Below are 23,892 nucleotides of genomic sequence, written 5' to 3'. Positions count from 1 at the left end.
GGATAGAATCAAAGGGGAGTGGGAGGACATGGACGGTAAATTTCTCAGAACATCATCAGGCACCGTCAAGTGGTTCCCATGTCAATTTGTTCTTCCTATTGATTGATTGTTTGATAAATAATGACACCTGATGACCTTAGAAAGAGAGAAGCAAAGAGCCATGATTGAAAGTCCAAAGGCCCAACTTGTGTCGAAATGGGTAATCTACTTGGGTTGGGCCCTAGTATGACAAGGCCCAGCCCCAATCATGAAAAGGGCACTGAAACTGAAAGAGAATAAAAATCGGAACTGTTTCAAATAGCAGGTGGGGAGACCGGAGACGGCTACTTTGACAGAAGTCCGGCTCCGGCAACCCGACCTGAGAGCGGTTGTTAGCTGCAATAGAATACATAGGCTGAACTGAATATAGCTAAGATATTATTTCCCAATATCACGCATACACTGCAAGCATTGTTCTTTTCCTTTTTTGGTGAAACTTTCAGTCTGGGTAGGGGGCTTCCGTGAGAAGAGACCCGAGTGTGTGGTGGAATGCCACCGTTGACGGGGGCGAGGGTGGCCAGTAGTCTGTAGTTCGAGAGAGAGAGAGAGAGAGGCAAAGGAATGGGTGATCATATCTCTACGTACAAGGACTATGTAGCAGGTATGGCTGCCGGAGTAGCTACTGTTATCATTGGTCATCCCTTCGACACCGTCAAGGTCTGTTCTTTTATTTCCTTTCTGTTCCCAACTTTCCATGCTGCTGTATTTAACTGCTTCATACTTGTGTTCTTAAAGCTCTGATTGTTTGCAAATTCCCTTTTTCTTACCCTTTTCGGTAGGATAGATAGACTAATTTGGATAATTAACTTCGTAAATCGGCAGATTGAAATGTCTTCATTTTGTGGGATTGTTCTGTGGATTTATATCCATTTCCGGAACTAATTGTTTTTCCTGTTTAGCTTGTTTTTCTTGTCTCTTATTTTGCAATGAGGGAAGCTGTTGGGCTTTGTGTGATCTCTAAAATATTGATCTTGGCTTCAAGTGTTATTTGTTTGAATGTAAAAAGGTCGAAAGGCTTGAATATGTTTGGAAATGTATGCTTGATTACGACCAGTCAATTATGGTAATCGTCCTTCACATGGACAGATATAATCAGGGAAAATAAGATACTTGTGCAGAGATTTAAACTTATAAGAAGTAAAATAAGGGCTATTAAAACGATGGAGATATTCTTAAATTCAAAGTTATCGATATAAAGAATTTCTAGCAACCATGTGATTGTGAAGTGATCAAAAGAGCTGCCAACGACTATAAACTATGAAAGATAAAAGAGACTTGATCCACTTTGGTGGATGAGTAGACAGGACTGACAGGTGCTTTGACTATTTGAATTCATTCTCTTGGAAGTATATTTTATTAAAAATTTTTATCATCTAATATTTAAAGCCTGAGATTTGGGTGAATGCAGCTAGGAATTAGGAGCTAGTTTAAATTGAGTACAGACCTGAAATTGGATTTGGTTCTCACAAAATTGTGCTCACACCGTTCTCACAGCCCTTTTCGGTCGTGCATTGGGAACATCTCTTCATCAATAAAAAGATACAAGTATGGAGATGCTTCCAATGCACGGATGAAAATGGCTGTGAGAACAATTTTGTGAGGACTGAATCCGTTGTCCACAGGCTACGTGGATATGGATACGAGTGTCAGAACCTGAGGTGTAGGGTGTACCAGGTGGTTAACTCTGAGCATGAAAAAAAGGATTTCGAACTTTCAGGTGTACTTAATATACTTATTTTTTATATGAGAGGGCATTACTTGGTGCAAGGGCTGACAAGTTTGAGACAGCAGGATTGAGCCTGAGAGCAGCCACTTTGTGCAAGTAATGCCAGTGATTAGGTTCTTATCCAGTCTATACCCTCCTAAGACCCTGAATATTTGGGAGACTGGGACCATCATTGGGTAATGGCCCTATTTATGTTTTATATCAATAACAGAGTAATTGTTGAAAAAATGAAATTAAATATAGAAGCATAAATCAATCCCCTCAGTTTAATTTTAAGTCTCCATGTAATGTAGTTATTGGACTGAAGATCTCGCAATATACTTTGGCATCGCAATTGAAGGCTGAGGCAGGTTTGTGAACTTAAAATAGGGCAAACACAAGTAACTAACTTACTTACTCATTATAAGATTGGAATTCAAAGAGACTGTTTCAGTAGTGTTAATACAAGAATATGGACTATATCCTATCATTTTAAGAAGAAAAGAAGAAAATGGTGACCTTTATTGACTGGTCCCATGAATAGAGTAGCCTCCTCTTGGTTGCTGTCATCCACTAAATAAAATATCCTTTTAGGTAAAAACCCTTTTCTCTTCTGTCGTACTTTACCTTTTTGCATCAGTTATTTCAACCTCAGGTTGTAAAGGCTTTCCTAAGGTGAGATAAAATGCTAATTAGAGCATTCGTTACATATGCATCAACAACTGTGAAATGCAAGAGTTGTGTGATATTCTGTTTACAATTATTAGGGCATGTTACTAAGTTGAATGCCTCATATTGCATTATACCTCAAGCAAGTGCACACCAACAAGTCTCATGTTGCATCAGTTATTTCAACCTCAGGTTGTAAAGGCTTTGCTAAGGTGAGATAAAATGCTAAGCTAATTACAGCATTCATTACATATGCATCAACAACTGTGAAATGCAAGAGTTGTGTGATATTCTGTTTACAATTATTAGGGCATGTTACTAAGTTGAATGCCTCATGTTGCATTATACCTCAAGCAAGTGCACACCAACAAGTCTCAGGCATTTCTGATAATAATACCACCACTAAAGTTTTTCATATCACATGTCAGGTGTATCAATCTGTGCTGTGCCTCTGAATTTCTCTTGAATGTTTTGTACTTATTGTGGTACCCTGTATGGATCTTGAATCATATGATATGTGCCAGGTGAAACTTCAAAAGCACAATACGGAAGCACATGGAGTGAAGTATAGGAGTGCATTGCATTGTACAACTAGGATTCTGAAGAATGAAGGGGTATGATTCTTGCAGTTATTTTAGTTCATTATGGGATGCAAATTAGTTCATATCTTCTTTATGCATGCGTTTTAAATTTAGAAGATTAATAATAGGTAAGGTACAAACCAACTAAAGGATTTACTCTTTTCACATTGAATCTTGCTCGCTTTTCCCCTAAAATATCAAAACTGAATCTTAAAATTAAAAGACAATATGAGCAATAAGTAATTTTCCTAGTTATTTAAAATGTCAATTATGCATGGCATAAACATATTTTGTACAACGAAGTGCTGAATCATTGATTTTTGCATCTATTACCTCAATGAAACATTTTGATGGAGTCATGGAACTTTGGCGTCTCATTATATAAATGATCTCACAGAAGTAGAAGAAAATTAAAATTCTAGACACACAAATGAATCTGTTGTTAAGAGCTGAGTTTGAATATTTTGTATCATCTCAATAAATTTACCTATTTTACAATAAAATGCACGAGGTCACTATATTAATGATCCTATACAAGGTGCATACAAACAATTCAGAATAAAGATTCCATACAAATTTCATATACAAATATACACAGGTTATTACCAATGCTAGTCCCGGCTATCTATTGGTCTTGGGAGGGGTGGAGTGGATAATAACTTAGCATCCAGCAATATTTGTGCAAAGTGGCTGCTCTCGGATTTGACCCCATGTTCTCATGTTTGTCAGCCTGAGATTTTACCATTGTACCATGCTGTAGCCCCCATTATTGAACATGCCATTCACATATACTTCTCTCTATTCAATCTTGGTCTTATGACTCTGGAAGGTTTTTTAAAGTGCATTTTGTATTATTGTATATTGTTATGTGGTATAAATTTTTGTTTGAGAGAATCACTTATTGTGTTTTAATATATTGGTTTCCAAAAACAAATAATAGTATAATGGATAATAAGAGACCATAAATTTTATACCTGACAGAAGTGTATATCATAAAAAAGCAGAAAACTAAGACACCTTTATAACTCTACTAATGCTACTAAGGCTAACTTAATATAAGAAACCAGATATTACTAAAAACAGTAAGTCATGATTTCAATATAAATAGTACTTACAGAAATTATGACAAATAGTAATTTGTTTTTTACTAAGAATAGTAAATTTCTACAATATTGTCATGATTTCACTATAAATAGTACTTACAGAAATTATGACAAATAGTAATTTGTTTTTTACTAAGAATAGTAAATTTCTACAATATTGGAACTTAATTTTATTCCTGACAGACCAACAAATCAGAAAACAAATTTGGAAACAAACTCAAAAATACTAAAATCCAAAAAATTAGGAAATTACCACTGCTTCTCCCAGAAGTGGATAGGGCCGGATCCTTAAGAGGGTGGAGAATAGGTAGAGATAGAGTTTCAGTAACCCATCTTCAATTTGTAGACGACATAATAATCTTTTGTGAAGGTTGTGATCTGATGGAGGTAAGAAATTTGAAGGATTTGATAATTCACTTTGAGAGGGCCTCAAATTTGAAGATAAATTTTGAGAAAGGTTGTATTGTGGGAATAAATTTGAGTAGAGAGGAGATGGAGTTTATAGCAGCTTCGTTAGATTGCACATGGTCTCAGTGGCTTCTATCCTACCTAGGACTTCCCTTAGGTGCAAATCCAAAGGAAAGTAGGTTCTGGAACCCGATGGTGGAAAAGTTCGAAAAAAGATTGACAACTTGGAAGAGAAACTATATTTCCCTAGGGGGTAGAGTTACTTTGATTAAAGCAACTCTAGCCAACTTGCCTTTATACTTCCTGTCAGTATTTAGAATTCCTAAAAGGGAGGCAAAGAGGTTGGAAAAACTGATGAGGGACTTCTTATGGGAACCTGGGGAAGAAAAAAATGATCACTTGATTAGGGGAGAGGTGGTGAGTAGAAGCAAAAATGGAGGCCTAGGCTTAGGGAATGTGGTGAGTAAGAATGAAGCTCTTTTAGGTAAGTGGCTTTGGAGGTGGCCCTTGGAGAGGGAGAGGTTGTGGCATGAAGTAGTGAAGAGTATCCATGGCTGTTTTGAATCAGGTTGGGACACAGAGGTATCCTGAAGGGCTTCGCTCACAACACCTTGGAAGGCTATTTATGGCATTCTCCCAAAGTTCCTCAAATTTGTAAGGTATGATGCTTGTTCTGGAAACTCCATTCTTTTTTGGGAAGATATTTGGGTGAGCACTCAACCCCTAAAAGACCGCTTTCCTTCTCTCTATTCCATCTCCCTCTTTAAAAAGAAACCAATTTCATGGCTTCTTCCCCCCCCGGTTCGCCCTTTGGATTTAAACTGGAATTTTGGGTTTCGAAGAGGGTTAAGGGATGAAGAACTTCTTTGTGTTTCAGAGCTCTTGTTGCTTCTAGATTCAGTGTGCCTGGACCCCCCTAACCTGGATAAAAGGGTTTGGTCTCTAACCTCGGTTGGCTCCTTCACTTGTGCTTCTTTCCTTAAAGCCCTCTGCTCCAATCCCTCCTTTCAGGTTTTCCCTATTAAAGAGGTCTGGTTAAGGTCAATTCCTCCTAAAATAGCAGTGTTCTGTTGGGTAGCCTATTTGGGTAAGATCAATACGGTGGAAAACTTGCAAAAGAAGAAACCTTACTTGTGTTTGTCCCCAAATTGGTGCTTCTTGTGTAAAGTGAAGGGTGAGGACTGTAACCATTTACTGATATTGTGCTCTTTTGCTGCCAATATTTGGAACTGGGTTGTTGCACTATTTGGGTGTAGGTGGAACTTGCCCTCCGAAGTAAAGCTGCTGTTTATTCCGGCTGCCTTTGGGAGATTGACAAAAAGAGGGAAGTTAATGTGGAAATGTATCAGAGCCGCTACCTTGTGGACTTTATGGGAGGAGAGAAATGCTAGAATATTTCAAGAAAAGGAAAGAAGTCTTGCTGAAATTAAGGAATGCATAATGACAACGACAGTCTCGTGGGTAAAATCTTCACACTTGTTGGCAGATTACTCGTTTGATGACTTAAGGAGAAACTGGGCAGCAGTGGCTTCTACAGTCTCCACAAAGAACAAATCACAAGTTGAATGGGAATCCCCACCGGATGGAGTGGTAAAACTGAATTTTGATGGTAGCTGCCAAGGTAACCCAGGGCCATCTGGAATAGGAGGGATTCTGAGAGACAAAGATAGTAACATGTTGTCTTTATTTTCAGGACTAGTGGGTGTTGGTGATTCTGTAAGGGCAGAGATACTAGCAGTGGTACAAGGTATACAGATGGCCAGTCAACTTGGAGTGAATAATTTGATAGTAGAAGGGGATTCCAAGGTAGTGGTGGGCTGGTTGACAAGTCCAGAGACAGCTTGTTGGGGCTACAGGGATTTGTTAAAGAAAGTTAAATGGCTGACAAGGAATATGTCAGTCAGGTTTCAGTGGGTCAGCAGATCAGCAAATGCAATGGCTGATTCTTTGGCCAAGCAAGGGGTGTCAAGGGGAGATCTGTTTTGGGCCACTTTGTAACTGTGTTTCAGGCTTGTGTTTGTTTAGTGTTTATGACTCAGTCCTAGGGGGAGGTAACACCTTGTGCCTCTTCCTAGGCTGAATGTACTACTATTTTTTGAATTAATAAAACTATTCTCATTTATCAAAAAGAAAAAAAAAGAATATCAAAAATCTTGGTTTCTAAGTTTCTTCCATGGTTTCATTCCTTGCTTCTATTTTTGCATCACCCAGGCTTTTCCTATGCTACAAAATAAACAAATAGTCCTTTTCCCTCCCAAACCCTCTGAAAACTGAAGGATGGATAGGAACTAAAAGGATAGTCTGTTCTTTTTGCTGCTTATGGCATTAACTTGAAGGATTAAACTACCCTACTGGGAAAGAGGAAGCTTCTATACCATCTTTTCCAGCATGACAATATGCGATCACTGAGCAATGATACCAGTACCTGGGAATGAGTGCCTAATCCCATACAGGAACGAACCATATTGATTAGGTAGTAGGTGATTCTTCCAAAATGACTTTTGGAATTAAGAAAAGAATTAAGAGCTCAGTTAGTATCCTTACCTAGGTTAGGAATTGGTATTTTTTAAATATTTCCTGTGGTTATACTATTAATAGTGCTGTGCTGTTTAGAAGGGTTTCTTGCTGTGCTATCTGGTGGCCTTTCTGCCCTTCTTGTTGTTTGGTTGAGTATGCTTGTTTGTGTTTGTTGGTTGGTGTTGTCTCTGGGGGCGACCTGAATTGCTTTTATTTTGATCAGTGATCTGAATTGCTTATAGAAGGGTTTCTTGCTGTGCTCTCTGGTGGCTTTGCTGCCCTTCTTGTTGTTTAGTTGAGTATGCTTGTTTTTGATGCTATCTTAGCACCTTCTTGGTTGTACTCAGTTTTCCTTTTCTTTTTCTTTAATAAACTTTTTTTTCTTTTCTTATAAAAAAATACTATTAATAGTACAAATAAACTTGATAACTCATTTGGTTAAGATGGTTAGAAAAGGTAATACGTTTTCAAAAGCAGACCGAAGGAAGATGATTCTGGAATGGGGATTGAGAGGACTGCCTTTAAATGGTTGTCCTTAACAGAGATCGAAAGGATAAAAAGAAGAAGAGAAAGAAGGAATGAAAAGTGTATGCTTATATAATCTTTCTGCTCTGATGTTAGCCCTTGGATTTAAGTCTAACTGGTCATTCATCTGAGAATGCCTATCAAATACAAATATGCTGTCGAACAAATTTTCCAATTACAGCCTCATTGGGATACCCTCCTTGTTCAAACCATAGCACTATTGATAGGTCAACTTGAGCATACGAGGTAACTTTACCACAGTGTCCTCTGCAGACCTTCTATATGGAAATTGAGTAGAAATCTTGTGGGTGATAGATTCAACTGAGTGATATTTTCCTGCCAACATGTGAGCATTTTGCTTCTCCTGCATGTGGTACATAAAATACTGTCTTCCTAAGTTTAGCTAATAGCATATTATTATTATTATTTTTGGTAGAAAGTTAATAGCATATTAGAGTTTTGTAAACATTTACCATGATATTCTTTAATAGAAAAAATACCAGTATTGTTGTTAAGAAGGGGGTTCCATCTCATTTTAAACAAGCTGTACTGCATTGATTTGATATCTCTGCATCTATTTCTTTTCTTTTTCTTTTTTTTTTTTTCGGGGGGGGGGGGGTGTTTGCTATTAGTGCATCTGCATCTAGTGGTTCTTTTCAGGTCAGATGGTCTAAACAGTACATGTATCTGTGAATTTGTAATATAGTTGAGAAACCTAAACCTTTTCCATAATTTTGATTCTAAATAATGAAGTGTGGTTATGTTATTTTACAGGTTAGAGGACTATATCGAGGTGCAACTTCTTCTTTTATTGGGGTGGCAGTTGAAAGTTCAATTCTTTTTGGCATTTATTCCCAAACCAAAAAATCACTTCAGGTTTTTCTCTGTCATAGAGTGATTGAATATGCTGTTCAATGATTTTTTTCAACACCGAAACAAGTTGCAGGCTATTACCTCATTAGTTGATGTTGCAGATATTTTTACTTACAAAAGTTAATTCCCTGGTTAATTAAACACTTGTACTATGTCTTGTTTGTGAAGGGAGAACTGAATAGCAGTAAGCCACAACTTCGGTTTATCATTCCTTCAGCAGCTTATGGCGGAGCTATAATCAGCTTAGTACTATGTTCATCAGAGCTGGTAAAAGTAGGTGAATTGCTGCCCTCCTGTATTTCAATTGTTTGTTGGCCATATCTCTGCATGTGACACTGAGATCTTCCAGTGTAGGATGCAAGTTCAAGGGACTGATTCACTGGTTGGTAAATGTGACAAATATAGTAGTCCTCTTGATTGTGCTGTTAAAACAATAAAGAGTGAGGGGGTAAGATAATATCTCTGTTTACTTTGAAACATGGAGAATGATGTGATTGGTACTTATTGTCAGCTATATTCTCAGCTTAAGGGTATATTTCGTGGAGGTACTGCAACTTTATTGAGAGAATCTGTTGGAAATGTGATCTTCTTCAGCACTTATGAATATACACGTTACTACATGTACATGCAAGTGAATTCTGCTTCATCTGTCAATAGCCATCTGCCAAATATATTGATTGATGCAGGGATTGGTACAATCACTGGTGGGCTTGGTGGTGTTGCAGTAAGTACTTGACAACTTAATGCATATAAGAATCATATGAGACTGGATTTGACAATATTTGGTCTTCTTGACAGTACTGGTCCGTGGTTCTACCCTTTGATGTGGCAAAGACTGTTATTCAGACTGCACCCGATTCAACTTCTAGTAGAAATCCATTTCGCATACTGAGCTCGGTAATATGTAGTTCTTCCCCCCCCCTCCTCTGGAATCCTGGATGTTCAAACCACCTTATGACACATTCTTATCAGAACTGTTTCTGTAGATATACAGGATGAAGGGAATTAAAGGTTGCTACACTGGCATTGGTCCCACATTAGTAAGAGCATTTCCTGCAAATGCTGCTGCAATTGTTGCATGGGAGCTCACTGCCAAACTTTTAGGGATTAGGTGCGATTGAAGGCTTATTTGTTGATAGTGACTTCCATTATGCTCCTGTCCTCATCCTAATAGCAAGCATGCACTCCTCCAATGGCAAATCATGATTGAACCATGTTGGAGGCTGCTTTAAGTGATTTCAAAGATTTACAGTATCCTTTCAGAACTGACTTGGCATCAAGAACAAGAACTTAATCTGTTATCCAATTCTACCGATCAGATAGAAGAATCTCCCCATTATCCTTCTGAAACAAAGGGGGTTTGAATTTGTTTCAAGTACAGGCAATCGATCATTCAAGTGGCATGGCAATTTTGTTTTCGTGAGTTTTGTTCTTGTTTGATGCAATATTTAGTTATTGTGTTGAACTACCATGAATTTGTTCATGTTTTATTAGATAATTCATAAATCATAATTGCTAGTGAGGATTATTTGATTTTAAAGATGTCATCAGATGGAAGTTCTTATGACAACCGGTTTAATTACATGAATTCCACCACCCCATATTTGAGGGTGGCTTGTCTAATCATTTGAATTTGATTGTGGTAAAAGCTACATTCAGATTGAGCTGGAGAGGATTAATCTGGGTCTATCTAGTGTCAGACCAGTGAGCTGAAGCTGTAAGACATCGGTACTTTCACCAAGAAAAAAAAGAAACATCGGTACATTTACTATAAAAATATTTTTTCTATAAAACAAAATAAATTCATCATTTAGTTTCTAAACCCAATGAAATGGATAGAAGGTACAAGCATTCTGTTCTTTTGCATGTAGATGTGGATTGGTGGCCTGTCATACCTTGATCCTTGATCGTCCCTTTTTCTTTGATTAGTCCCTGAAGAACGGCCCTTTCCCTTGTAAGCAGGGTTCTTGGGTTTCTTTGATGATCGATTTTCTGTTTCTAAACAAAACTTGTATAAATTTGAAGTGCCTTTTTTTTTTCTCTTTTCTTATTATTTTTCATTTGTTAATTCTTTTTTCATCCATTTTCACATTGAGGGAGGATAAACAGGGGCGGAGCCAAGATTTTTTATTAATCTATCCTAAGGATTAAAATATTAATCTGTCCGATATTCTCAAGTGGGTATTGATGTATATCGATATTATTTATTTTTTATTTTTAAATTTTATAAGTTTTAAAGGGTCCCACTATTTATTTTAAAGTTTTCAAAAAAGTCTTGTATGGGTGCACGTGCATCCAATATATATATGTTTACACCAATATGGATACCCCAGGCTGGACCCCTCGATACACGGCCCATTGACACCCTTTGGATACTTTGGGTGATGTCTAGGTTGAGTAATGGTTCAAAGTTCAAACGGCCATGTGGATACTTGCACAAGTTGAACAATTACTGTTTCCTTTAAACTATTAGGACATAAAATTTAGTTCAATTTTGTAAAATGGGAAAATTTATATTGTTGGAAATAGGGGTGTCAATTGGACTGGATTTGGTCCAATCTAATCCACTCCAATGTGAGCCCATTACAAATGGATCAGGTCCAATTCAATCCAATGAATGTTTTGGACTAATTTGGATCGATCCAATTCAATGTCTGGACCGTCCAATCTGTTCAAATTCATTTTGATTTACATTGGTTTCAATCTAAATTCAGTCTATTGAACACAAATATTTTTATTTTATATCAATGGACCAGATATTTGCTTAATACAACCCAATCCAATATAAATTTGTTACGGGCGGACCAGGTCCAGTCCAATCTAATAAATATTTTGGACCGAATTGGACCAAAACCACCATCCACCATATCCTATTATTATTTATAATAGATGAGATTCTAAAATTTGATACCAGCCCAAAATCCAGTTTTAGCCAGAATTAAAGGCATTTGTTGGGATAATGGGATTCTATGTGCAGATCTATAGTCTGACCTGATTTCATATTTCATCAGTGGCCTGATTCTGAGGTTTTGCATGATGGACTTTTGGAAAATGATCCGGAATGTGGGATTTTGTCGGGTTGGATTTGCAATCCGGAATTTAAAATTCAAATCCCACATATGCGTGATTGGAATGCATGACATGTTATCTAACTTAGGTTCTTATTTTATCTTTTTAAGTATAAGAATATTGGTTGAAATTATTCTTTAGACCAAACCAGTAATAATGAAATAACTCCGAACACCATGAGAGATCAGAGATGACTCCTCATGGCTCATTAGGCAGTTGATTTTGGAGAATACATTTCCTGCGACCACTATGGCAGGATACCACCCCCTGTAATTTCGGTGAAAAAGACAACAATATCACGTCAAGCCGGTGTCGGATTAAACATTAAAGCACTGACCTGGATTCGTAGGAAATGTGTTCTCTTCATTCATTTTGGGGAAGTTTCTCCTTCTCTCTCTAATGCAATGCTATGGAAGAAGGTGGTCTGTTATGTCTAGACCATGGTTTTTAAAAACGAACCGATGACAGAATTGCTCAGGGGTCTAGTTATCGGTTCGTTCGAACGGTCTGACCGTTTGACCCAAACGACCGGCTCGTTCTGATAAAAAAATAAAAAATTAAAAAAAATTAAAAAATTTAAAAACGGTCAAAACCATTCGAACGGTTAACCGGCCAGTTCAGATCAAAATCAACGATTTTAGGGGAAAAATGGTTTTGGAGGAAAATGGAACCGGTCAGGTGACTAGTTCCCGGTCCGGTCCAGTTTTGAAAACAGTGGTCTACACCCGCCAAATATGACCTGCATTGCTTTAAATCAAAATCACTCTTTAATAATACACTAATTAAGCCTTCACGTGCAAGGCACATGGAGGGCTTCATAAATCATAAATTTCCTTTATATATATATATTTTATTTAATTTTATACACATAAACATGATTATTTCGTTATAAAACATAAGAAGAAAGATGGAAAAATGTCCAATTTTTTGGTTCAACCATTGAAGCGTTTTTGTGAATATATGCATATAAACCTTCCATTTCACTGATATCGACCCAATCAACTGTTTGGTTCATCAGTTTGCTGGTTTAACTAGGTGGTCCGCCCGTTGTAACATTTAAAAGTGTCCAAAATCTGTGACTCAGTTGGCTACATGATAGGGGTGTCAATGGTATTCAAAAATCTGATTTTAAATTCAAAATTCAATATAATCAAATCAGATTCAGATAATTTGAATATTATAATTAGTTGAATTCAGATATCCTATTCATACTAATTAGTTAATCGGATCCGAATTCGGATATGACCTGATTCAATTTGATCAATTATTTAATTCTTATATATAATATATGAAATATTTAAATATTTTATATAATTATATATAATAATTAAATTATATAAATAATTAATATATTTATATAAATAAAATATTTATTTTATATATTTATTAATTACCTAAAATAATTAATTGGTCGAATTTGATTTGAAACAGATATTGAAATATTAATTTTCAATATCTATTGGATATCAAATTGAATTCAAATATCAAATTTTCTAATTGGATTCGAATTTGGATATTGCTTGATTCGATCCATTTACACCCCTACTACCCAAGGCTGGTTCAACTAGTTGGGACCAATGATGTCTCCATTTATGGTAAATTGCACCACTTTGTAATGGCATTTGTACATGGTAAAACATAAAACTTTACCATATAAAATGAAATTGGGTTTTATTATAATATAAGTATAAAGAGTTGTTTTTTTTTTTTGGGAAATTCCTTATCAATACCCTGTACCTTGGCTAGAGTGACAATTTGGTCCCCAAACTTTAAAATGTGACAATCTAGTACTTGAACTTTCAAAACACGATAATTTAGTACCTACTGTTAACGAGCTATTATGTGGCATGTGAAAAGACAAAATTGACCCTCAAGTATCATTTAATTTTCTTTATTAACCATCTACTAAAATCAAAGTACAAATTTGCCCTTAATATACATGAGAGATATAATACAAAGAGAGATATACAAAAAATAAAAGTAAAAGTACAAAAATAGCCCTACGACTAGATCAGGAATAAGCATCAGTTTGTCCATGAGAAATAGATGTCGAGCCCGTGTCATTGCTTTAGTTAACAAGTCTACCAGTTGGAGCTTGGAGGAGACATGAAGGAGAGATATGGTACCCTTAAGAAGGAGATTGCGAATGAAATGGCAATCGACTTCTATGTGTGATGCAAATTTGATTGCACTGATGTTGTCTGCATAAAGAGGAACAAACAATGGTGGCTCACTTAGTATTTCAAATAGAAGAGCCCGAAGTCATATGATCTCATTACACTCGGAAGATATAACCCTGTATTCAGCTTTAGTGGAAGATTTGGACACAATAGCTTGTTTCTTGCATTTCCATGAGATAAGGGAGTTGCCTAGGAAGACACACCAGCCAGTTGTGGACCGTCGGTGTCAGGGCATCCAGCCCAATCAGCATCTGCATAGGCCATAAGATGAATGGGAGATGATGAGGAGAAGAATATCCCATGTGGCAGTGTGCCCCGTACATATCTTATAATCCAATGAACTGCAGATAAACATGGTTGTCTCGGAGAAGACACAAACTGACTTACTATCTGAACTGCATAAAATATGCTCGACTGAGTCATGGTGAGATAGATTAAACTGCCCACTAGTTGACGATAAAGGGTAGTATCTTCAAGGGGAGACCCATCATCTTTGCTGGGTTTCAAATTCAGTTCTAGTGGAGTGTCCACAATCTTATAATCACTAAGATTTGCCAGTTTAACCAGATCAGCCGCATACTTCTGTTGATTAACAAAGTAGCCACGAGAATTTCTATTCACCTCAAGGCCTAAGAAATATGTCAACGGTCCCAAGTCCTTCATCTTGAAGGATTCACTGAGTAATTGTTGTAGCCTAGAAATTCCTTCTATGTCATCCTCTGTAATAAGTATATCATCAACATAAAAGAGTAATATCGTTACTCCTTGCTTCCACTGTAGGGTGAAGGAGTAATCAGAAGGTTCTGAATAAAGCCAACATCAGTGATGACAAATCTGAACTTCTCAAACCAGACCTAGGAGCTTTTTTTAGGCCATAAAGTGACTTCTTCAAACAACAAACAAGCTGCAGATCTGTACAATATCCCAAAGGAGGCTTCATGTAAACTGTCTCTTTCAATTCCCCATGGAGAAAAGCATTCTTGACATCCATCTGATGAATTGCCCACTGTTTGACTACAGACACAACCATCAAAAGTCATATAGTGGTCATCTTAGCTACAGGAGCAAAAGTCTCCTCATAGTCTATCTCATATTCCTATTTGTAACCCTATGCAACAAGTCTAGCTTTGTATCTATCTAGGCTCCAATCAGATTTTAGTTTCACAGAATAGACCCATCGACTTCCTATGAGAGAGATCTTAGTGGAGCTTTGACTAGGTCCCATGTGTCATTCTCCAGAAGAGCTCGAATCTCAGAATCCATTGCATCTTTCCAGTGTGGTTCTGCTATAGCCTGCTAATAAGATCTGGGAATATTTGTGGTAGATAAAAAGGCAAAAAATGAGCTATGGTTTGATGAATAACCATAACGGTTAGGTGGACGAGAAATTCTAGAGGAACGACGTAAAATAGGAGCAATAGGTTCAAAGGGAAGGTCTTGAATACTTATTGAGGTAGCTGGAGTGATTGGATTAGCAACTGGAGGTGGAGCAGAGGGGGGATGGAGACTGAAGAAGGTTGTTGCTTCCTGAAGTAGGTCTGAAGTTGTTGCGGAGGTGACAATGAAGTATCCGATGTACCTATAGAATCAAAACTATGCAGGAAGGAAACAGAAGGAGTTGGGAACTTCACAATATGTTCAAAAAATGACACACTTTCAAGAAAAACTACATTACAAGAAATTTGAAGATGATGAAACAAAGGGTCATAGCAAAGATACCCTTTATGTTCAGAGCTATACCCCATAAAGGTGCACAAAGCTGCTTGTGTAGTTAACTTTGTATGTTCATGGGGTCAAAGGTGGACAAAACAAGTACATCCGAATACTCTGAGCATGGATAGGTCTAGGGATTTGTGGAAGAGGGATTGAAAAGGAGAGGAGTTGTTCATAACTGATGATGGAATATGATTTATGAGATACACAGCAGTGTTGGCCGCCTCTACCCAAAACCAAGAGGGTACGTGGGAATCCTGTAAAAGGGTTCTAACTACACTCAAGATATGCCCATTTTTCCTTTCTACAACCCCGTTTTATTGTGGGATGCCTGGACAAGAATTTTGGGTTTGAATTCCATGTTGTTTTAAGTAGTTTTGGAAATCTTCATCAATATACTCTCCCCTTAAATCCGGTTGTAGCACACAAATTCGGGCATCAAACTATGTAGTAACATAGGTGTGAAAGTGCTGAAATACGGAGTATACTTTAGATTTCTTTCAAAGAAAATAGGCCCAAGTGAAATGAGTGCAGTCATCAATAAAGGTTACAAAATATTTAAAACCCATCCGTGAGACAATTGGAGATGACCAAACATCATTATCTATTAAATAAAAAGGGATTGTTGCATGTTCAAAATGAGAAGGAAAAGGAAAAATATGACTCTTACATAAGCCACAAGTAATGCAGTCTTTATTCACATTTTTAACAGAAACATTAGAAATAGGTAAACTACCAAAGGAAAACAATTGATCAAGTTTCTTAGAGAAAGGATGGCCCAGTCATTTATGCCACAACTGCCAATCTTTATTACAATTAACAGATTCAAAAATAGAAGTAGTAGAAATCAAACATGAAGTAGAAGTAGGCACAATTTTATTCTTCTCAAATTATAGAGCAAAGAATCTTCCCAGTCTACACCCCTTCCCCTTCACCTCCCTAGTTTGCCGGTCCTGTATCAAACAACCATCAGAAGTAAATGAGACATTGTTACCTTCCTCTACAAGTTGGCCAACAGAAATTAAATTGGCAGTAAGCTTAGGTACAAATAGGGTTTTGGACAAATGAAATGGAGATGACTTAGAAGTAGATAAATATAAATCATCACATCCAAATATATCTAATTTTTCACCATTAATAGTGGCAATGTGTTTATTGGGGAGATGGGGTTTAGGACATTGACCAAGAGTGGTCCCTGTCATATGGTTAGAGGCTCCTGAGTCAATGTACCATAGATGGTTCAGTGAGGGACAATAGGTAGGAGACTTACCAGACAGGCCCATAGCAGAGAAGGCTGAAGAGATAATAGAGGACATGAGCTGTCAAATTCGTTCTTCAGACATGCTACCTGAGGTGTCATTCTGCCCAGTCACATAAGTAATGGAGGATGCTGCATTTGATCAATTTACACTTGTCAAATAAGCCTTGTAGCTTCCTTTCTTCTGATTTGATCCACTACTTTTCTGAGGTCGAGTGGGGCATTTAGTGATAACATGACCAACTTACTTACAATAGGTGCATGTATTCTTTTTCTTTCAGTGAGAAACAACATGTTCGAACTCCTTACATTCATAATACTGTATTTTAGAGAAGTCCTTCTTCTCTTTTGGTTTTGTTGCTAGAAAGACCGTATCAATGTTAGACTCCTTCCTTCCATTTAGAGTAGTTTGTGTGGCAAATCTGGTTTTGGCCCTCAGGTTTGAGATGCATTAGGAAGTGCATAATATTTCTTTTATCGAAATGTTCCTTCATATACTTCACACAACATTCTGAATGATCATTCCCCATGTGAACAAGCTCATATTCGGTCCAAAGGTTAATAAACCCAGCATAGTACTCTTGGACCTTTCTTTCTCCTTGATAATAGGAGAAGATGTCAACCTCTATCTGATACTGCCTTGAGGTGTTTGATTGCTGATATACTCTTTCGAGATACTCATAAATCTCACAAGCAGTCCTGTATTCTCTTATAGGAATTGCAATGTCAGTTTCAACGGATATTAAGATCCAAGATGCAATTTTTGCATTATCAGTTCTCCACTATTTAAGGCCCTTGATGTCCGAATCATCAGGTTTAACTACTGATCCATTCAAATATCCCAGAGACCTTTCGCCTCAACATGAAATTGGAAGTTGAATTTCTAAAATGCATAGTTCGTACCATTAAATTTGATGGGGAGAACTTTTATTCTTTTTTATGCCATTGAATCACAAGAGCAAGAAAAACCATAGAGAAAAGTGTTCAAAACAGTAGAATAATGAAGTACCTTTCAGTCTGTCTAGAAAAGGAAACTATAAGGGTCTATCGAACTCTGAAGTGTCTCAAAACCCTTCTAGATCAAATCCGATTCAAACCAAACCAATTGGAAACAGTAGATCTACCCTAGGCGACATTAAATCTGAAGTTACAGCCTGATCCGATGCTTCTAGAGGGAGATCCAATCCGAAAGAGAAATTTGGTGGCACAGTAGTCCAAGAACGAAGTCTATTGAGTTTTGATTAAAAGTAGCTTTAGAAATTGGATTTAAGAACACTCAAGAGCCTCCCAAATACTGTTAGGGAGTACTCTAGATAGCAGATAAGAAAGAGGTGAGGAAGTAGTCACTCGTAGATCAGATCGTAACCTGGCTTTGATACCATGTCAGAGTCAGATTGAAAAACTGAGAAAGAGAAAGAGAGAGAGAGAGACAACACAGCCAAATGGTGGGTGTGACAACATGTCTCAGTCGACACCCTAAAAGAAATATTTATATTAAGTTGTAAAAGGACAAATCTGCCCTTAATATACATGAGAGTTATAATACAAAGAGAGATATACAGAAAAGAAAAGTAAAAGTACAAAAATAACCCTACAGCTAAGCTTCACTATCTCTACATCTTCTACAAATACAGCAGATAAAATTGGACCAGTCAGCTACACACCAACACCAACACCAATACCCCTTGCCTCAATTTATTGCCCCGCCCTCTTTCATATGTTGGTCATCCACTTAAATTAATAGCATGCAATTATATTTATAAATCGTACATAGATACATAAAATGAAATGGACCCCCACTAACTGTCCTCCCTACTCTTCCCCTCTCAATCGGATAGTCCAGCCTTGCTCTCTTTAGGTGCTGCTTGAAACCCAGTTGAGATGGTTGAATTCATAAAAAATGGTTTTGCATTTTAGAACAGAATAGAGTAATATAGGGGAGATAATGACAGAGACACACGGATACAGAGGGAGATACGTTGCATAGCAGAGCTTTGGAGCTGTGAAGAAATTAAGCACAGTTGCTTCTTGCATACTTAGGGCAGCAGCAAATGTTGCATAAAAAATGGTTTTGTTATACAGTTTCTTCTTGCACATTCGGCACGCACATCGAAGCTATTGTCGCCTTGAGGTAATAGTAATACAAGTGGAGAACCCAGAATGGAGATAGATTTTTTGTCTTGAGTGACAATTTGGTCCAAGACTGGGATTTTCAGGACTGATGCCCCAAAGCTTTCTCTCAATTTAGTTTTTCAAGCAGATTTTATTTTCTCTCTCTCGGTGACATAGAGTTTGGGTTCTGTTTCATATTTTGAAGAAGAAAATGATGAATAAAGTGTTCTATTTTTAAGGGTAATTTTGATATTTTTAAAAGTTTTAAATCACACATGAGGTTACGTGACATATATAACCGATGGTCTATTTAACGATATGTATTAGATTGTCGCGTTTTGAAAGTTTAGGTATTGAATTGTCACATTTTAAAGTTTGACCAAATTGTCACTCAAGCCAAAGTACAGGTACTGATGGGGAATTTTCACTTTTTTTAAAGCTCATGCTTATAGAATTAAGGGTCCGTTTGGTTTATAGTTGAAAACTTGGAATCGGAATGGTTTATTTTCATACTCTATTGGGTTCGTATAAGAATTGGAATGGAATTTAGAATAAACTGAAATGAGATTTCATTCTCAAAAAAAGGGGAATGTCATTCCACCAGAAACAGAAATAGGATTCTGACAGATGGAATCAGAATGGCCGATTCCGGACCCCTATTCCTGAAAACCAAACGCGCCCTAAAATGATATGAAAGTGACTTCATTCCACTTCTACATGCCTTTGAAGTTCGAAAAGCTATCACCAACATATGTGGTATTAGAACCCAGACACCACAATTGGCCTGGGTTAGATTTTTCCTCTTATGAATTGAATTTGAAACTAACAATACGGCTAGCTCCATTCCTGACCTGACACCAGAAAAGACGACACTGCACATGCAAACACTGAGAGTGAATGGCTTTGGTTCAATGATGATTACATCCACTAAGAAATTGGCTCCACCCAGGTCTACTAAAGAGATCATTCATCACTTCGCTTGTCTTGTGTACCAAAATCCTAGTTAAACAACGACTTTATACGCAAATTCATGGGAATGAATTGGGATCTCTTCGCTCCCCAGACAACGTGGACTGTGGGACTCATGAAAAGAGACGTTCGGTTTGTTTTTATCTTTTTTTTTTTAATTATAAGCTTTCACCTAAACTGAAATTGAATGATTTTGTTATAAGCTTTAACCTAAACATTTTTCAGTACAAGCTCTCAATGTATCTAATCTAATTAACAAAATATCGGAATTAAAGCTTTCAGATGATAACGTTGGGAAATATAGCAGTCTTTCTTGATTGTATGGTTCAAAGTATCATACGCCTTGTGTATCGGCAGAGACATATCGGTATAAAAAATCATGTACGTTTGTACATTTTTTTAGCTTTTAGTTTTTTTTCAAAACTTGGTTTTTTGGGATGTTTTATTAAAAAAAGATTCCTGAAACACTTGTAAACAGGTGTAGCTGTGTATTGGGAACATCTCCCGGTGATGACATCATCGGTTTTGGTACTATTATCGGGAGATGTTTCCAATACATGGCGGGAATGTGCTGTGAGACGTTGTGGGGCGGCACCCTTGTGAACTCCCCAACGATATGATACATGACTCATGTATTTTGAAGTCCTCTGTCCTCAGAAGTGTTCACAAAATCTTAATCTGTTTCATATTTCATCTCTCCCTGGAAATGAGAATATTTCTAGATTAATTTGCAATAATAGCTAGATAAATTTTGAATTCTTTTGAATACAATATGCCCCGTATCAGGTGTATCATACCGTATCATTGGAATCTCAGTACATCTATTTATAGGTATTTTGTGAACCCCTTTTTAATAAACAAAACACTTAAAAATACCCCAAAAACCAAGTTTTGAAAAAAAAGAAAAAAAAAAGAAAAAATATATAAATGTTCATGGTTTTTAGTACCGATACACCTCTGCCGATACACGGGCATATCGATACTTTGAACCATATAGAATGTTCCTCAAGCATTGAAGCTAATGGTACTCCTTGAGTTGAGACATTTTTTTATCACTCCTCAAATGGTAGGTACCAAAATTTCCACTCAAGGCGGCTTATTTTTAGAACTGATTACTCTTAAGGCGTAACAAGTTGTGAATATTCACTGAAACTGAAACTATTACATGAACACTAACTTTAAGACATCAAATAGTTCATGCCTACTACTGAAAGTGGCAAATAGAACATGACCATGAAATGATATTACAATGCTGTTGATTTTTGTCTCCCTTAGATACAACTCCTCACTATATATAAGGCACTGTAATCAGTGCATAAAGAAGAAGATTGGGATGACAGAAGAGAGAGAGCATGCTGAGGGATGAATGGTTAGATCTTATCTGATCTGAAAATGTTTATAAGTGGTAGATCCTGTATGGGGTACCTGCATCCTCCCACTTTGATCAGCCTGCCTGCAATGGTTTTCCTTCAGCTGAGGTACCACGCCCTTGTGGCTTGAGCCTTCTCCATGAGATTCAGTAGAGCTCTTTCTTCGTCGCTCATTGTGTCCTGCCAAGCGTCTACGGCAACTCCTTTTAGCTTCATCAAACTCTGATAGCTCATGGAACCTGTTCAAAAGAACATTAGGACAACATACAGATTCCAGATGTAGAGAAAACCGAATATTGTCTTTCACCTTTTTTCTCGACAAAATCAGCAACTCCGGAGATCATTTAACACAGCAAATTTTATAGTGTATCAAGGTTGATTGTTACAATTTCGTTACTAAGAAATATCTTCAAAATATTTGATGTTAAAGGTAAAAATGAAAGATGAAAGATTGTGGATTCCATTTTTATTTGATGAAGATGTGGAGATTGGGTTATGGGAGAAAGGGATTCAATCCATGATTGAAATATCCAATCGCTGATACACGAGCCCACCTTATGTCATAAAACTGAAACTGACCATAAAAATTCATGGATGAAGAAGTACTGAGAACTTCTGCACAGGTTGAAACCTTTAGTGTAATTTGTGCATGGAAATCACTGGTGCCATAAATTTTCTGGAAACATAATGCTTTAATTATCTGAATTCGAGAACAAAAATGGTTCCTTCTCAACCACTTTGAAAGAACTAACAACCCCAACAAAGCTAAAAGCAAGGAAACCCTTTAACATGAGCAGATAAAAGGAATTCAAGACTCTACCATGGAAATATACCAAAACTAAAGGCTACAGTCACATACATGCAGATCCAAAGCAAATTGGAAGGGATCTCTTTTAGAATTTGCAAGAATTTAAAATGCCTACTGTAATTAACCAGCCAGCTAGTAGCGAAGGGTATTCCTAGTAATAAGATGTAAAAGGTCTAAACCAGAAGAGTAATTTCTCCCCCTTTTCAATTCGATTGGCTAATGTCAAAATTCAACTAGATAACTAAGGTTACAACTACAAGCACCATATTCCCAATTGAGAAAAAGGGTGTAAAACCCACCCAAAAAAGTAGTTCCGACAACTATAATCAAACATAGCAAGCCAGAAATGTGGAAGCAAAAGCTAGGGTTCCGTCGATCTTGACCTGCTGCATTGCTGGCAGAACCGTTGGCGGAGGCTGGCAACAAGTACTACCGGAGCTTTAGCATGTTGTTCGCAGACCTTATGACGGCGATGGTAGCGCTTAGCCTCGGTGAGATCAGCAGTACACTTCTCCGCCTGACAACAAGGCGGGGCAACCCCACCTCCCCCAGCTGAGCCTTTCCTCCTGGGTGGAGATACGACAGTAGTCCTCTTCCTCTTGTCGTCCTCGAACCCACCAACCTCCTCTTCCTCCTCATCACCTTCCTCCTCCGCCACCACCTCCTTCTTTGCCTTGTCCTTGATCAAGCTCTGCCTCCCGTCTGGCATAATCTTTTCCATTCAGTGAGAATGATTATCGGATGTAACTGATGAATAACAGAAAGGTCGAACAGAGACGATACTTGCAAAGAAGAGGAAGAAGAAGAAGGCAGTAGAAAAAGGTGAAAAAGGGAGGGAGGGAATTGTGAGGACCACAACCTCCATTTTTTTTCCCTGTCAGTAGAGGGGGGAAGGGGGGGGGGGGGGGGAAGTAGTGAATAGGTAAAGAAACCAATGAGGGTAGGAAGCAGCCGCGCTTAAGATTGGGGGTTGGAGGAGTAAGGTGTAGTAATGCTGCTTGCCTAATTTAATCTCTTCTCTCTTTTTTTTGATTGGTTTTTTTGTTTCTTTCTGGGTATTGTGTTGGTGGGTTGGTGGTCACAATCTCCGACTTTGAGCTTGAGCATGCGTGTTCTTTAGTTTTAGCTTATCCACAAATCCAACCACAAGGTCCATGACCATCAGTAACAGTGATCATCAATTCAATCCCCCAACTCCCAACCAGCAGGTGTGACTGTGAGATTAATTCATCTTTGGCTTTCCTCTTTTTCATTTTTTTTTTCATCACTTGCACGAATCGTTCTGAGAGCGACTATTCTGTTTTTATGTGCGAAGACGACCTTACACTTCAAAGCTTTACCTGCCATGCTTAGACGCGTGTTGTACGCTCTTCATAGTTTTGCCCTGCTCTCTGTACATAGAGAGGAGAGTTACATTGTTTTTACAATTTACAGTATAAAGAAAGAGAAGTGATGATGGTTGCACTGTATTTACTTGCTTTATTTTATTAGGGGTGGAAGAAAAGTCATTAGATATGGACATGGAGTCATGGAATTAATACTGTACCCCAACAGCTATACAGTAGTAGGTAGGTCAATGGAAAATCGTAAATGAGAGTTGGGAATGAAAGCTTTATAAAAATTAACCCTATGACCCTATACCCTAAGAGGGTATTTAATTTAATTATTGATGGTATTCTATAAAAATTAACATTATCATTATCCTTAATCCTTATCATCATCATGACATAACTTGGGAATGAAAGCTTTATATCTATTATCTAATATTATGTATATATAAGTTGCTTCAAGAGAACTTGTAACCGTAGTTTCAAGGGGTGGGTGGGTTTTGGAGCAACTAGCCAGCAGAGACCTTCACAGGCTGGCCTTGGCTCCAGGGCTGATGTGTGGTTGGTTGGAGTTGATCACTGATGCTTGTTAACTGGAAGCTGGTCCAGGCTGGTCAGGGTTAGGTCATGAGGACGGGTAGTTTTAAGAAAATCAGAATGCAATG

General features: G+C 37.5%; 2 protein-coding genes across 4 annotated transcripts; one reads left to right on the top strand and one right to left on the bottom strand.

The window, feature by feature from the left end:
* The first annotated feature begins 222 nt into the window (after window positions 1-222).
* Window positions 223-9,960, top strand: MBAC1 (Mitochondrial substrate carrier family protein). Of its 3 annotated transcripts, none has more exons than XM_088886908.1 (8): window positions 223-696; window positions 2,938-3,027; window positions 8,322-8,423; window positions 8,589-8,687; window positions 8,770-8,868; window positions 8,944-9,144; window positions 9,219-9,317; window positions 9,407-9,960. In XM_088886908.1, exons 1-8 carry the CDS (start codon window positions 601-603, stop codon window positions 9,539-9,541), a joined length of 921 nt encoding a protein of 306 aa, XP_088743034.1. In that variant the 5' UTR covers window positions 223-600; the 3' UTR covers window positions 9,542-9,960. The 3 variants fall into 3 exon arrangements, with proteins under 3 accessions (XP_088743034.1, XP_088743033.1, XP_088743035.1); XM_088886907.1 differs by having other exon boundaries at window positions 8,589-8,693; XM_088886909.1 differs by having other exon boundaries at window positions 8,589-8,693; window positions 9,415-9,578.
* A 10,879-nt stretch (window positions 9,961-20,839) lies between these two features.
* On the bottom strand, window positions 20,840-22,880 carry SPL3 (squamosa promoter binding protein-like 3). The gene is made up of 2 exons (XM_010261969.3): window positions 22,283-22,880; window positions 20,840-21,330 (listed from the first exon to the last, which is right to left on the bottom strand). Exons 1-2 carry the CDS (start codon window positions 22,618-22,620, stop codon window positions 21,099-21,101), a joined length of 570 nt encoding a protein of 189 aa, XP_010260271.1. The 5' UTR covers window positions 22,621-22,880; the 3' UTR covers window positions 20,840-21,098.
* Window positions 22,881-23,892: the final 1,012 nt, after the last annotated feature.

The sequence above is a fragment of the Nelumbo nucifera genome, chromosome 1 (assembly GCF_055504915.1).
Source record: "Nelumbo nucifera cultivar China Antique chromosome 1, China Antique-T2T, whole genome shotgun sequence".
NCBI classification, from domain to species: Eukaryota; Viridiplantae; Streptophyta; class Magnoliopsida; order Proteales; family Nelumbonaceae; genus Nelumbo; species Nelumbo nucifera.
Note: the sequence above shows the minus strand (reverse complement) of the source record. Positions and strands in the feature narration are given on the sequence as shown.